This window comes from Sorex fumeus, unplaced genomic scaffold, assembly GCF_029834395.1.
Source record: "Sorex fumeus unplaced genomic scaffold, SorFum_2.1 ptg000036l, whole genome shotgun sequence".
NCBI classification, from domain to species: Eukaryota; Metazoa; Chordata; class Mammalia; order Eulipotyphla; family Soricidae; genus Sorex; species Sorex fumeus.
In genome coordinates, this window is record NW_026606093.1 from 10,399,898 (window position 1) to 10,414,672 (window position 14,775).

Sequence of the window (14,775 nt, forward strand, 5' to 3'; positions counted from 1 at the left end):
CTCTGCACTCAGGGATCACTCCTAACAGGTTCAGAGAACCATATAGGGTGTCAGGGATCAAATTTGTGCAAGACAAATGCCCTGCCTGTCGTCTATCTCTCCATCTCCCTGGGTTCTTTTTTCACTCACATCTATGCCAATCTGTTATTTTTTCTTTTTGACATCACTAAAGGTAAAGGTAAAGGCCCTCCCGTTGATCGTCGATTTGCTCGAGTGGGCCCAGTAACGTCTCCATTGGAGACTTTGTTGTTACTGTGTTTGGCATATCGAATACTCTCGGTAGCTTGCCGGGCTCTCCGAGGGGGGTGGAGGAATCGAACTCAGGTCGGCCATGTTGGCCGCTTGTAAGGCGAACGCCCTACCACTGTGCTATCGCTCCATATCTAATTGATGTTTTGATTTGCATTTCCCTGATGGCAGTGCAGAAGAGCATTTTTCCATATACTTATTGGCCATTTATATGTCTTTTTTGAGGGAGTTTCTGTTCTTTTCTCCCCATTTTGGATGGTGTTGGTTGTTCTCTTTGTTAAGTCTTGCTAGTGCTTTATTGAAACACCTTCAGATTTAATGTCATAAAGAGTTCTTCCTGTGTTTTCTTCAACATAATTTATGGATTTAGGTCTCATATTGAGGTATTTAATCCTTGATTTGATTCAGTAATATAATAATTTTGAATTTCTCTGCTCTGAACTGTGTCAGTGATATAAGAAGAAAATAACTATTAGCTCATTTTGACTGATAAAATCAAACCTTCTTGTTATTAAATAATAATTTAATCCATATATGAATTATATAAAAAGAAAAGTTCAATCTATTAGAAGCTCAAAAACATCAAAAAGTCTTGGGTTTATTTTTTAGGGGCCAGAGCAAAAGTGGGTAGGGTGCTTGACTTCAAGCAAGTAACCCGGTTCAATCCCCAGCATCCCATATGGTCCCCCAAGCACTGTGAGAAGTAATCCCAGAAAATCACTGGGTGTAACCCTAAAATCAAAGAAATTTTTGAAACATTTTTAAGTTACATCCAGGGACAGTAAACAGATCAGTAGTAACCAGAGATCATTGGGCTAAGCATTAAGTAAGTGAACCTGAGGGTATTCCTGCACCTACATAAGTTTTATATTTTAGAGCAATTTATGTTCGTTGAAGCATTGTTTACAATAGCCAAAATCTGGAAAAAACCCGAGTGTCTGAGAATAGATGACTCGTTAAAGAAACTTTGATGCATCTACAAAATGGAATACTATGCAGCTGTAAGAAAAGATGAAGTCATGAAATTTGCAGATAGGTGGATCAACATGGAAAGTATCATGTTAAGTGAAATGAGTCAGAAAGAAAGGGACAGACATAGAAAGATTGCACTGATCTGGGGAATATAAAGTAACAGAACGGGAGACTAACACCCAAGAATTCAAGAGATAAGTACCAGGAGGATTACTGCAAAGCTTAGAAGCCATCTCATATGCTGGGGGAAAAGTCAGCTGAGATAGAGAAGGGACCACCACGAAAACAATGCTAGGAGGGTCCACTTGGGATGGGATATGTGAGCTGAAAGTATACTAGAGCGAACATGATGGCCTCTTAATACCTCTATTGCGAACCAAAACACCCAAAAGGAGAGAGAAAGCAAAAGGGAATGAATGCTCTGCCACAGAGGTGGGTGGGGTAGACAGGACGGGCTGGGGGTGGTGGGAGGGATGCTGGGACCATTGGTGGTGGGAAATGGGCACTGGTAGAGGGATAGGTACTCGATCATTGTATGACTGAAACACAAGCATGAAATTTTGTAAGTCTGTAACTGTACCTCACGGTGATTCACTAATGAAAAATTTTTAAATAAATGAACAGAAAATAGATAAAGTTCTCAGTATATACCTACACTCTCACACCCACAGTATCAATATCTAAACAGTGAACATACATTTGTTACAACTAATGAATCTACAATGATCTACATTGTGATCTCTGAAAATTCTGTAATTAACCCTGGGGTTCACTCTTCATTTTGTAACTTTCTATGTGTTTTATCAGATGCACAAAAATTGGACCTGCCTTTGAAATATTGCATAGAATAGTTTCACCGCCTTAAAAATCCTGTGTTCAGGATCAGAGAGATTGTACAGGAGGTAGGCCTTGTATGTGAGCCCTTCTGTCGGCCCTGTTTTGACCCTCAGCACCACATATGGTACGCTGAGCAGGGTGAGTTTCAGTCCTGAGCACATAGCGAGGAATAGTAACTGAGAACTATGGGTTAAATCATAGATATTTGAATCAAAGTTTATATTTCTTACTTTTGTGGGAATTTTTTTTTTCAAATATGATTATTACTTTTTTGTGTGTGTGTGTCTTCTTGGGTCATAGCTGGCGATGTTTAGGAGATACTCCTTTCTCTGTACTCAGTATTTTTTACTCTTGGTGGTTCTCAGGGAATCATATGGGATGCCAAGGGTCTAATTCTGGTCAGCCACATGCCAGGTCAACACCCTACCCACTGTGGTATCACTTGGACCAATATGATGATTTTAAACATTGTTCATATATTACAGAATATCTAGAGTCCAATGTCTGTACCCTTTTCTATAGTTCTAATACAGCCAAAAGAAATTTAGTTCATCTCTTCCCTTGCAAGTCACCCTAACTCAGGAATTCTTTCTGTTGTCCTTATTCTTGAGTGAGCATGAAATGCCTTTGTCAAGTATTTCTGTTTGATTTTTTTCAAAAGCTTTTTCTAGGCTTACATCTCAAAATAAAATGCATATGATGATTGATATTACCACAGTCATTCTTGACTGACCTATACAGTAACTGCCTATACATCTTCAGAACTCTCCCTAGCCTTTCAGATTTTTATGTGAAGGTATATGAAGAGACAAAAAGCTGGAATGCTTGCTGACAGGGCCAAGTTCTTTTAGATCTTACCGAAATGGAAACCTTTGGCTCTACAGCTCTCTGAGTTTGGACAATGTTGTGTGTTTGCTTCCACAGAGCGTATATCATCACAGATTACATGGGCTTACGAAATGAAAATTTCATGAAAATAGCTGCAGTAGGGACCTGGATGGGCGACTTTGTGACCGCGTGGATGGTAAGAACCTTTGATTTCACCATTTCATACATCTCATGGAGGATATTTTATAATGTCAGATAGGCATAGTTCTACTCTTGTGATTTTAAGGAAGGTTCAGGCAATTCCATAGTTTACTCTGTGGTTTTTCTAAACTTCTGCTTACCTTCACAGTTTCTTCAAAATCTACTAGTGCATTTTGTATCTCCTAGGTAACCTGATAACTTTTCTTTTAACATTTTAAGGCATTTGATGTACTATAGGTTACTACTCCAAAAAATACTTTCAGTTCTTCGTAGAGCTGATTGAAAATGAATAAATGTAATAATTTTCACCAAATGATTTGAAAAGTCACTTAACTTTCTTGTGCTTTCATTCCATTCATCTTTTCCTCTCTTTAAATTAACAGACTAGCCAGAGACTCTTTCTGTTTATGTTGCAGGAAAGATTGACCTTTCCCCAAGAGATATAGGTAGAAGTGCTAATGAACACATTCTTCTTTTTTAAGAACACAGTCATACAGGGAGGATTCCCAGAGCACATCAATTTTATTAACATTTCTATTTACTGATGAAGCAGTAAATTTTTATATTAATATGTATATGTCAATGTATGTGCTCATTTAAAACATTAAAAATAATAGTTTTTCTTGTAAGAAGAGTCTAAACTAACTTTGACCTTCATTTATCTATAGATTTATCATCATGAAATGAATATCAATTACAAAATGACTGTCGTGGAAAGCAAGTGACTATTGACATAACAAACCAAAGTATGCTTTGTTATGTGTTTTTCAAATGGAGAAATTTACTTTAAAAAAATTCAAAAATTTTCTATGATTTTAGGCACATATGGTGAGTGTGAATGAAATCCACAAGGAAGACTGACATTCAGCAGTCTGAGAAATATTTTGGTTCTCTTCCTATTGCGCATCAAGCTCTGTAAAGTTAAATTTCATGTATCTTCCAGATTGTGTGTGTCTTTTATACATTGAAGGGGCAGATAAATAAGCCTAGTTGCCTTCATCATAAAGTAATTTGCTAGATAATTAACTATTAATATTATCTGTATTTTGGTTTGACTGTGTGATCAGGAGTGATCCCTGAGTACAGAACCAAGGGTAAGCCTTGTTGGGTGTGAACCAAAGTCATTTTTATATGACTTTGACATATGTCCAGGATTGTCTGTGGGAATAATATACATCTTGAAATTATCAGCAAACTTTGTACCCTGAAGCGTTGTAATGCACATATAAACCATTTTCTTTGTTAACTGACTTTACATTCAGTCAGGAATATATGCATCAAACAAATCCCTGGATGGCTTAGGCCATGCTATATATTGACCTCTCAGTAATTAACTGTCCATCCATTTCTCCATACCCTTAGTAAGGAGCTTAGGAGTCTTGGCAGTTCTACAGCAACGTTTTCCAATTTTATCTTTTTTTCCTCAGTTGACAGAAATCATAGCCTCTTCTATGCCTAAGGTAATGGTAAAGGCCCTCACGTTGATCATCGATTTGCTCGAGTGGGCCCAGTAACGTCTCCGTTGGAGACTTTGTTGTTACTGTGTTTGGCATATCGAATACGTCACGGGGAGCTTGCCAGGCTCTGCCGTGCGGGCGAGATACTCTCGGTAGCTTGCCGGGCTCTCCGAGAGGGGCGGAGGAATCGAACTCGGGTCGGCCATGTTGGCTGCGTGCAAGGCAAACGCCCTATCGCTGTGCTATCGCTCTAGCCCTTCTATGTTTAAGTGGGTTTAAGTGGCAGTGGATATGCAAACATTTACAATGGGCCTGTCTTCTATACTCTTTTGTTCTCTTTTATAGTACCGGGATTATTTCCTTTTAGAAATGTCTCCTGCTCTAGTGCTTATCTCTAACAACAGCAGGTGCAATGTGCTTCATGAGAATGATATCATTAGCCTTGGCCTGCAGAAGGGAGTTCTGGTGGTAAATTCTTGAGGTCATCATAAAGCATACTTTAATCAGAAAATCACATACTATGTATTAACTCAAGAAATAGTTACCTTTTGTTGGCTTTTCCATAGTCCCAGGATTATCTTTACTAATTTGTTTATCACTCCTGGAAAAATGTCAGTCATGAAGCAATATTATGCATACATGAAATAACTTAGTTTTCCAACTGACTTTACTTCAGATTTTTATACCACTTGTTTTATAAATGGTGTGTTGCTGTAAGAGGTCTTTTGTTTGTTTGTTTGTTTAAACTCAGAGCTTATATATAAGCATATATAAGCAGGCAAGTTTAGGCAATAACTTCATTTGAAAATACCTTTACATTTATAAGGATAGAATTTTGTAGATGGATTATAAAGGAAATTAAAAGAAATTTGATTAATTTTATTAAAGCTGTACCAAGGAAATTATTTTTGAAAGATTTTTTTTTAAATATCCTACTCATTTTTGTTTCTTTTTGGGTCACACCCAGTGATGCACAGGGATTACTCCTGGCTCATGCACTCAGGAATTACTCCTGGTTGTTCTCAGAGGAACATATGGGATACTGGGAATTGAATTCAGGTCGGCCACGTGCAAGGCAAACGCCCTACCTGTTGTGTTATCACTCCCTAAAGTATCCTACTCTTGGTGCCAGAAATAGTATAGTAGGTATAGAACGTGCCTTACACGCAGCTTCCTTGGGTTAGATCCCACGCAATTTACCATCCCCTGAGCACCACCAGGAATTATTCCTGAGTTAAGAGCCAGGAATAAGACCTGAGTGTCCATAGACTGTGCCCCCCCCCCCCCCAAGATAAAATAAAAAAAAAATCTTACTTTTCTATCTTATCTATACCTACTTTGTTGATGTTGCTTGTTTGAGGGCCATGCCAGGCAATGTTGATGGATTACTACTGGCTGTGCACTAAGGAATTACTCCTGGTGGTGCTGGGAATAATGTGTCAGTCTTGTGCGGCAAACACCTTACTTTGTACTGTCTCTGGCCCCTTTCGTGCCTACGGTATGTGTTCATAAATTATCTCTTTGAATATCTGAGTGGCAAAATTCTTGCTTTTCACATGTTTTCTATAATTTTAAAGATGTAATAATTCAAATTTATGTTTGCTACTATATACATTTTTTAAAAAACCTGCTTGATTACGAGGCAAAACTTTCTCGTTTACCCTATTACAAACCTTTTGGAAAGAGATGTAAAGCCAGTCATCTCAAAATTATATTACTATCCTCCAAGATAATACCAAGCATTTGGTGGAGGGATGGGTATTTGATCATTGTGTGATTGTAATCCAAACATGAAAGTTTCTAACTATCTCACGGTGATTTAATGAAATTTAAAAAAAAATTTAAAAAAATTTAAAAAAATGATGTTTGGGTCTAGAGAAATAGTACAGTGGATATAGCATTTGACTTGTATGTGCCTGATGCAAATTGGGGCCCTGGAACTCCATATGGTTCTCCAAACCCTGGTACAGAACCAGAAGCACATCCTGAGCATTGCTAAGAGTCAACCGAAACAACAAAAAAGAGATGCTCAAGAAATATTTAAAGAGCATGTAGATACACAATGAGAAAATAGAGGCGCTGAGTTAATGTTTCTGTTTTCCTTATTCTGCTATTGTGACACTGCTATAAAATGGAGATTCTTGAACATAAAAAATTTCAAGGGAGGCTGTTATTCATCTGCCCACTAATAAGATTCTGTACTGGTTCCTGCACAACATGTTTCTATAACCAGGATATATGCTTGTAAGCATCCTTGAATGGAAGTAACAGATGTTTTACAAAATCCACCCTGAATGGTGATGTAACTTTTGAGTATAAAAGACATTCCTTGGTAAAGCAGATTGAACATTTCACATCCTGCTAAACTGTTCTTTAAATAGTCATTATTACTGTTAGTAGTGTAGTTCCGCTCCAGGCTCTAGCTGGTTCAGATCTATCCTTTCATCCACTTAAGCAGAGCTATTACTACATAAAATAGAAAATTGGTTAACATTCAGTTGGCTGTGGCAGAGAGAATTAAAGAATGGGGTGTACTTGAAAATAAATGATAGCATTCTGGATTTAGTATTTATTCAAAAATCTGGAACAGAACAGAGTAAGAAAATAATATCTATTATTTGATAATAAAATATTTCTTCTAGAGAAAAAATGAATATATAAAATAATTTTAAATAATTAAATGTATGCATATATAATTCAAATTTAGTTGTTTTTTGAACTGTCATTTCATGATTGTAGAAACTGAAGAGTCTGCTCACTTAAATTTTTCTTTATATACTTTCCAGAAAGTTGTGTACTAGTCTAAAAAAGACTGTTTGTCAATGAACAGTACCCTGAAATATCACTGACATCACATGCAAGAAGTTATTTTGTCTGAATTTGAGTTTTGAAGTTATGATTAATGTCAATTTTCTAATTATTTCTTTTCCACTGATACTTAAAAATGACAGAATCAAAAAATTATTGAATTAATTTAATATCTGAAATAAAATAACATTAGTAGCTTTAGCAAGCTCAAAAAAAATTGAAGCTGTGAAACATGAAGTTGAAAGAGGAGAGTTGGCAAGTTCATTCAACTCATCTATGCCAGATGGAAGGGCACAAGTAGGGATTTATTGGAGCTGGGCCTACGAGACCAGTGCCAGAGTTTGACTCTTGTGCTCTTTTTGGCCTGTTTCTTTCTTAGAGTTGGTTCATTAATTCAGTCTATTTTCTTAATTAGTTAAAAGCATTTTTATATGTGTGTATATTGTGTGTTATATAGTGAAGATAAAACTCCATACTACTTAGTATAATAGATCTCTAAAATTTTTGAGAGTAAGGGCTGGAGCGATAGCACTGTGGGTAGAGCATCTGCCTTGCATGCAGCTGACCCGGGTTCGATTCCCAGCAGCCCATATGGTACCCTGAGCAACGCCAGGAGTAGTTCCTGAGTGCAGGCAGGGAGTAACCCCTGAGAACTGCCGAGAGTGACCAAAAAAGCAAAAAGAAAAAAAATTTTGAAAGTAACGCTAGAAGAGTATGTCTCAGCAACTTGGGGTCACATGATTAATTGAGGAAGGTCTCAAAGGAAATTTATAGGGAGATGAGAGAGTAGGGGCTGAGAGGGAACAGGCCAGGGCAATGATGTGGTCCTATGACTTTAGTACCTACCTCTGGGAAAATCCACTGGGCACCTGTTAAGTTCTTGGTGGGGAAGGGATAGTCCAGAAGAAGGTGGAGATCCAGGGAGGGCACCAATATTGATTACTACACAGACAAAGCCCATAACTGGTAGAGTACATTGTCATTTTATTTGATGATTTGATTGAAACAAAGACTATGGGAGAAGTTAATATTTACATTTCCTTTTCACCCATTAGAAAATATAAGGAAAACCAAATATGGGCATTTAGGATTTGCATGTATAAATATTTTAATGCATTTATAAATATTTTAGCATCGTGTTTCATGTTCCTTCAAAATATTAACTTCTCACTAAAAAATTAATAAGACAGGAGAATCTAACTTATATTTTCAGACAACATAATGATGATAGTCTTAATTTTCAGGATACCTAGATTTTTAATATATTCGTGGAATGTGATGTGAAACAAAAATGTTTTCTAGCATGTTTAGCATGTTGTGCAATAATTCTCCTAAATTCATTATGTCTTAGAAATTCCATAATGTATCATAGATATATTGCATGTAATTTATATTCATTTATTAATCATTTATGAAAATATTACTCTAAATCTGAAGGACACCTAGGGAAAATATATTGAATTTAACTGTATGAAAAATGTTAATGACCTCTCTCACAGATATTCCTATTAAGGGAAGGACATGTTCACTTTTTATCCTTCCTATTCCCAATTCAGTTTTTGCATTTTTAAATTTAAGTATATTTTATTTATATTTCTTGGCTTTTCCTCAAGGCATGTGTCCTTTTATCTAAACATTTATTTTAATGCTTTTACCGACATAGTGTCCTATACCTTTAAATTATCTATCAATAATTTGTCTGAATTTGACTCAGAACCAAGGAGGAGTTTTACATTTCTTAATCATGAAAGTTAATAACGTAGTAGAAAGAATGATGACTCTGACTGGAGAGATTGTACAGCAGATAGGGTGCTTGCCTTTCACACAGCTGATCTGGAGTTGGTATCTGGCACCCCATATCACCCCCTGATCTCATCTAGGAGTTATCCTTGAGCTCGAAAACCAGGAGTACACCCTGAGCACTGCCAGGTATGACCACAGAACAAAAGCAAATTAAAAACAAACAAAATGAGTGGTGAATCAAAATATAGAAATTAAATTCTAAATAAGTTTTTTTCAAGGAAGGTGCCTTGAGAAATTGATGATGTTGACACTGATGGTGAGTTTGGAGTTAGAGCATTATTATTTTATGATCAAATGACTTTATTTAAAAAATTGTAAATTACATATCTAAATAAAATTTAGGAAACTATATTTTAATTTTATTTACAGAAAAAGAGAAGCTATATGTTTCTTTTTGTAGTTGTTTTAGAAGTAGTTCAACTATTCATTAGAACATTTCTTTATCTTCTTAGTGCCCTGTGGGATGAGAGGGAAATAGGGAGAGAGAAAGGAGATTATACAGCATTAAATTTGTTTCTAAAGTTTTCAATGCTTCCAAAGTTTTCAATGCTACCATACTATCCTACCATGTTAGTTTATTTTTTTAAAATATTTAATCAAAGATATCAGAAAGAATTATTAGAGATATAGAATTTGTTCTGATACATTTTACCTGATGCCTGTCAATGCTGTGTGTTAAAAGTCTATTATCACATGGGATGCATACCCTTGCAGATGCAGAGTGATATAGTTCCCCACATTCTAACCACACGCTTGTGTTTAAGCTTTAGAAAACTCGACCATTCCTATTCATTTGGCAACTATAGCATGTTTGATAGCATGTTATTTCTAGGACTAGAAGAAAGTAAAAAAAACAACTCTCTATTATACTATTATCCTATTATTGGAATACCGCGATTTCTGGTTACTTAAGCACTATGTGTTTTCTTTGTGTGAAATTGCTATCTTTTAGCAATTTTTTGTTCCAAGGATTCTTCATGCACCAAAGATTTTTATATTCATAATGTATGTGAGATTTATAATAAAATATCCTGTAACTATAACACTGTCTGTAACATTGTCCTCCAGTTATTCATTGATTTGCTGGAGAGGGCACCAGTAACATCTCCAGTCTCTATTGTGAGACTTGTTACTATTTTTGGCATATTGAAGATGCCACAGGGAGCTTGCCAGGCTCTGCCATGCGGGCAGGATACTCTCGGTAGCTTGCTGGGCTCTTTGAGAGGGACAGAGGAATTCAATCTGGATTGGCTGAGTGCAAGGCAAACGCCCTACCTGCTGTGCTGTTGCTCCAGCCCAAAATATCCTATAAACATAAAAATAAATCGATAACAGTTAAGTTCCTAGTACTTAGACTTGGTCATTTCTTTTTAAGAAATGACACCTCTTGAGCCAGAGATGTAATACAGGGGGTAAGATGCTTGCTTTACTTGTGGCTGACCTCAAATGATTCTCAACACTGCATTCTGAGCACCCTTCACTACCCCCCAAAAACCACCACACCCTGTTATAAGACATTAAAACATTTGTGTGGAGAAAGAATATTTTGATAATGAACGATAGTAAGTGGACTCCTTCTTCGTTCTTGTATATTTGAAAAAGGGTGGGAAAATAAAGGACTTTGCCATGGCTGACAAAATCTGTTAAGGTTAATTCCAGACCTGGGTCTGACACTAGTCAGGATTTTTCACTAGCCTAATCAGCTTAGTGAACATGGGATCGCACAGGGAAACAAGCCAAGCTTGCAGCAGTAATGGAAGTTACTGGCTGAAGTGGAAGAGCAAATGAATCTAAAATTCTCCAATTTTTCCTAACTACTATGCGAATAAAAGTAATGTTCCTATGAGACAAGTGCTTGAGATGAAACAAGAAACCTGTAGAGAAGCTTTAGTTTTTCAGTGAAAACTATAACACCTCTCATGAAAGTTTAAAATACATCATAAAAGTTAACTATGAACCTGTAGCTATTAAAGAGAAATGGAAGCTAAGAATTTTCAAGAGCTGAGCACTTTCCCCCTTACCCTTTTTCATACTTTTTAACCATAGTTATTCTAGCGATAGCACAGCGGGTAGGGCGTTCGCCTTACAAGCGGCCAACATGGCTGACCCGAGTTCGATTCCTCTGCCCCTCTCGGAGAGCCCGGCAAGCTACCGAGAGTATTCAATATGCCAGACACAGTAACAACAAAGTCTCCAATGGAGACGTTACTGGGCCCGCTCGAGCAAATCGACGATCAACGGGAGGGCCTTTACCTTTACCTTTACCTTTATTCTAATTTCTATTTGGCATTTTCAATTTCAACTAGGGAAGATAGACTCAATAAAATATTTTCAGTAAACTAAGTAGTCCTGGGGCTGGAGCAATAGCACAGCGGGTAGGGCGTTTGCCTTGCACGTGGCCGACCCTGGTTCCATTCCCAGCATCCCATATGGTCCCCCAAGCACCGCCAGGAGTGATTCCTGAGTGCAAAGTCAGGAGTATCCCCTGAGCATCGCTGGGTGTGACCCGAAAAGCAAAAATAAATAAATAAATAAATAAATAAATAAACTAAGTAGTCCTATCAAAATGTGCTTTATTTTCTTAAATTAATTAAAATAGCAAAATTAATCATTATTTTCCTAACCAGATGCTAGATATATAATCTCATCCAATAATCAAATGAAAATTAATTTATATTCCGTCATTGTCCTCCCGTTGTTCATCGATTTGCTTGAGTGGGCCCAGTAACGTCTCCATTGGAGACTTTGTTATTACTGTGTTTGTCATATCGAATACATCACAGGTAGCTTGCCAGGCTCTGCCATGCGGGTGAGATACACTCGGTAGCTTGCCGGGCTCTCTGAGGGGGCAGAGGAATCGAAGTTGGGTCGACCATGTTGGCTGCGTGCAAGGCAAACGCCCTGCCGCTGTGCTATCGCTCCAGCCCTTATGATCTTATAATTTTATATGTCTGTGTGCATTAAAATGGAACAAAATAATTAAAATGTAGAATTATCTAAGTACTTATTATTGACACAAAGTTCCTTTTACATTTAGTAGAGCTGTAAAATATTTCTTCAAAGATGATTTAAAGTTATTTTTATTATATACAAAAATAACACACTTCATTCACATTAAATATTCTTGGTAAATCTTATTCTTTTAGCTATACACACCTTTAAGATAGTTTGCTTTTGATATTTTTCTGAAATCACTGATCTCTTCAATAGATTATAACTGGAGATCAGTATATGCATATTTAGTTTTGATGTCTCGTCGCAAACTACTCCAAATTTCTTCTAACTCTGTGCTCACAGGTTCTTCCCAATAATGTGCGAATGACCATGAAGTTTCAGGGGCTGAAAAAAGATGACATGCACCACCAATAAAGCTCTCTCTTCAATCCCATAATATTTTTGAGATAATAGTTTTCCTACTGTCAAAGTAACGTCTCCATTGGAGACTTTGTTGTTACTGTGTCTGTCAAAGTACATGGGAAACTCAGAATGTAGTTTACTAATTGATAGTTGTATACATTTATATAGTAGTGTTTAACTCCAGTATTTCCTCATATATTATCATTTTTTCCTCCATTTAAATGACAGTTTTTCACATGTACAACCTGTCAACATGTTGTATCTATATATCACTTTAGAATGTGTCATTAAATTTTGATCCTGAGAAGTATGGATCTTTAATAGCCTAAGACCTTTCTAAGGGTCTTACTCATTTATTAATCTAGTCACTAAATAAACATATATTAAGCCCCAATGGAATAGGTATTTACTTAGAATGCATTAGTATGTAAAATGGAGTTGCACGATCATGGTGTTTAAAGTAAGCTTCCTCTTACTGGTGGGCCCTCCTTAGCCCTTTGCTCTGTAAGCTTCATTAGAACATCAATAAATCACAAGATTTATTTTGGCTTACTCATATATTTTCAACTTTCTTTCGGTATTCTGTATCATCATTTTGTGGTGAAGGTTTAATGAGTGACAGAGGCTTTCTTATTTAAACTTGCATAAATAATACATACTGGAGTTGCAAACTGAAATGCCCTGAGGGCTGGGTCAATCTAGTAAAAGAGTGAAGCTTTTACTTATATGAGATAAAATGAGTATATTAGGGGGCAATAGGATCTCTGTTGAAACAGGAAACATACTCTCTACAAAGAGCAATAAAATTAAGTTTAGGATCTGGAGAATAGCTCAAAAGGCTGAGATCATACTTTGCATGTTAGAGACTCAGGTTCCGTCCAGAACACTGCATGGTGCTTGGGTAACACTAGGACTGTTACCAACACTGAGTCAGATGTTACTGCATGGTCCTTGGGTACCACTAGGAGTGTCACCCACACTGAGTCACTTGTTTTCCCTGAGCACTGCCTGGTGAGGCCAAATTCCCACTTGATAAAATAGTACTGCACAGTAGCACTGATCCGGTTCATTGATTTGCTTGAGCGGGCACCAGTAACGTCTCCATTGTGAAACTTCTTGTTACTGTTTTTGGCATATTGAATATGCTACGGGGAGCTTGCTAAGCTCTGCCGAGCAGGCAGGATACTCTAGATAGCTTGCCGGGCTTTCCGAGAGTGACAGAGAAATCAAACCCGGGTTGGCCGCGTACAAGGCAAACACCCTACCCCCTGTGCTATCGCTCCAGCCCTCTTGATAAAATAAATGAAAAAAAAAGATAGTGTTAGAAATGAAGGGTAAGATATCACTTTAGCAAAAATTCTGCCCACTACTCATCTGTTTCATGCTGTATAACAAGGCAGTAAGTCAGAAGCTGACATGTGACAGAAATAGCAGAAGGTAAAAGATTAACATTTGGACAAGTAACATCTTTATCCTACTTATATTCAATTTTCAGCCTCAAGAGGGTTGGTTTAATTCAGAGAACATTTTTGTAGTAACAACTTTCCAAGTGTTAATGAAATGCGTGTGGTCAGAACAGCTATTATTAGCTCGATAAACAAAAAGCTAAAGCTCATCTCGTATTTGTTTTGGGCTTACCATAAGAAAATGGCATGAAGATAGCTATTTCATGATTATGCAACATGGAAATATTATTTTGATTTTTTTTTTTACATTTTTGTTGCTTTTTTGTTTGGGGGAAGCACCTAGTGACATCCAGGGCTTACTCCTGGCTCAATAGGCTGGTATCATTCTTGGTGCTACTCAGGGGACCACATGGAGTGTCAGGGTTTCAAACACAGGCTGTCTAGATGCGAAGGAAGTGTCTTTCCTACTATTATTTCACCATGGCAATATTGGGGGCTGGAGCGATAGCACAATGGTAGGACGTTTGCCTTGCCCATAGTGGTAGGGCATTTGCCTTGCCCGTAGCCAGCCTGGCCGAGCCAGGTTCGATTCCTCCGTCCCTCTTGGAGAGCCTGGCAACTACTGAGAGTATCTTGCCCACACGGCAAAGTCTAGCAAACTACCCGTCCATATTCAGTAACTACAAGTCTCAAAATGAAGACATTATCGGGCCCGCTTGAGCAAATCGATGAACAATGGGAGGATGGTGGACAGTGGTAATATTGGATGAATACAAACGTCAGGAAACAGTTGTTTATATAAAGCTCATAGATTCTATAAGGTATAGTGAATCAGGCTGTTTAGTTGGTTACCCCAA

The 14,775-nt window shown here is 37.3% G+C and overlaps 1 protein-coding gene across 1 annotated transcript in view; it reads left to right on the forward strand.

Annotated features, from left to right (window-relative positions):
- TMEM117 (transmembrane protein 117) overlaps positions 1-14,775 on the forward strand; it is a 497,557-nt gene that overhangs the window by 263,108 nt on the left and 219,674 nt on the right. The window contains exon 4 of the mRNA XM_056117749.1: positions 2,983-3,082. Coding sequence (XP_055973724.1) covers positions 2,983-3,082 — 100 coding nt within the window. The remainder of the gene's footprint in view (positions 1-2,982; positions 3,083-14,775) is intronic.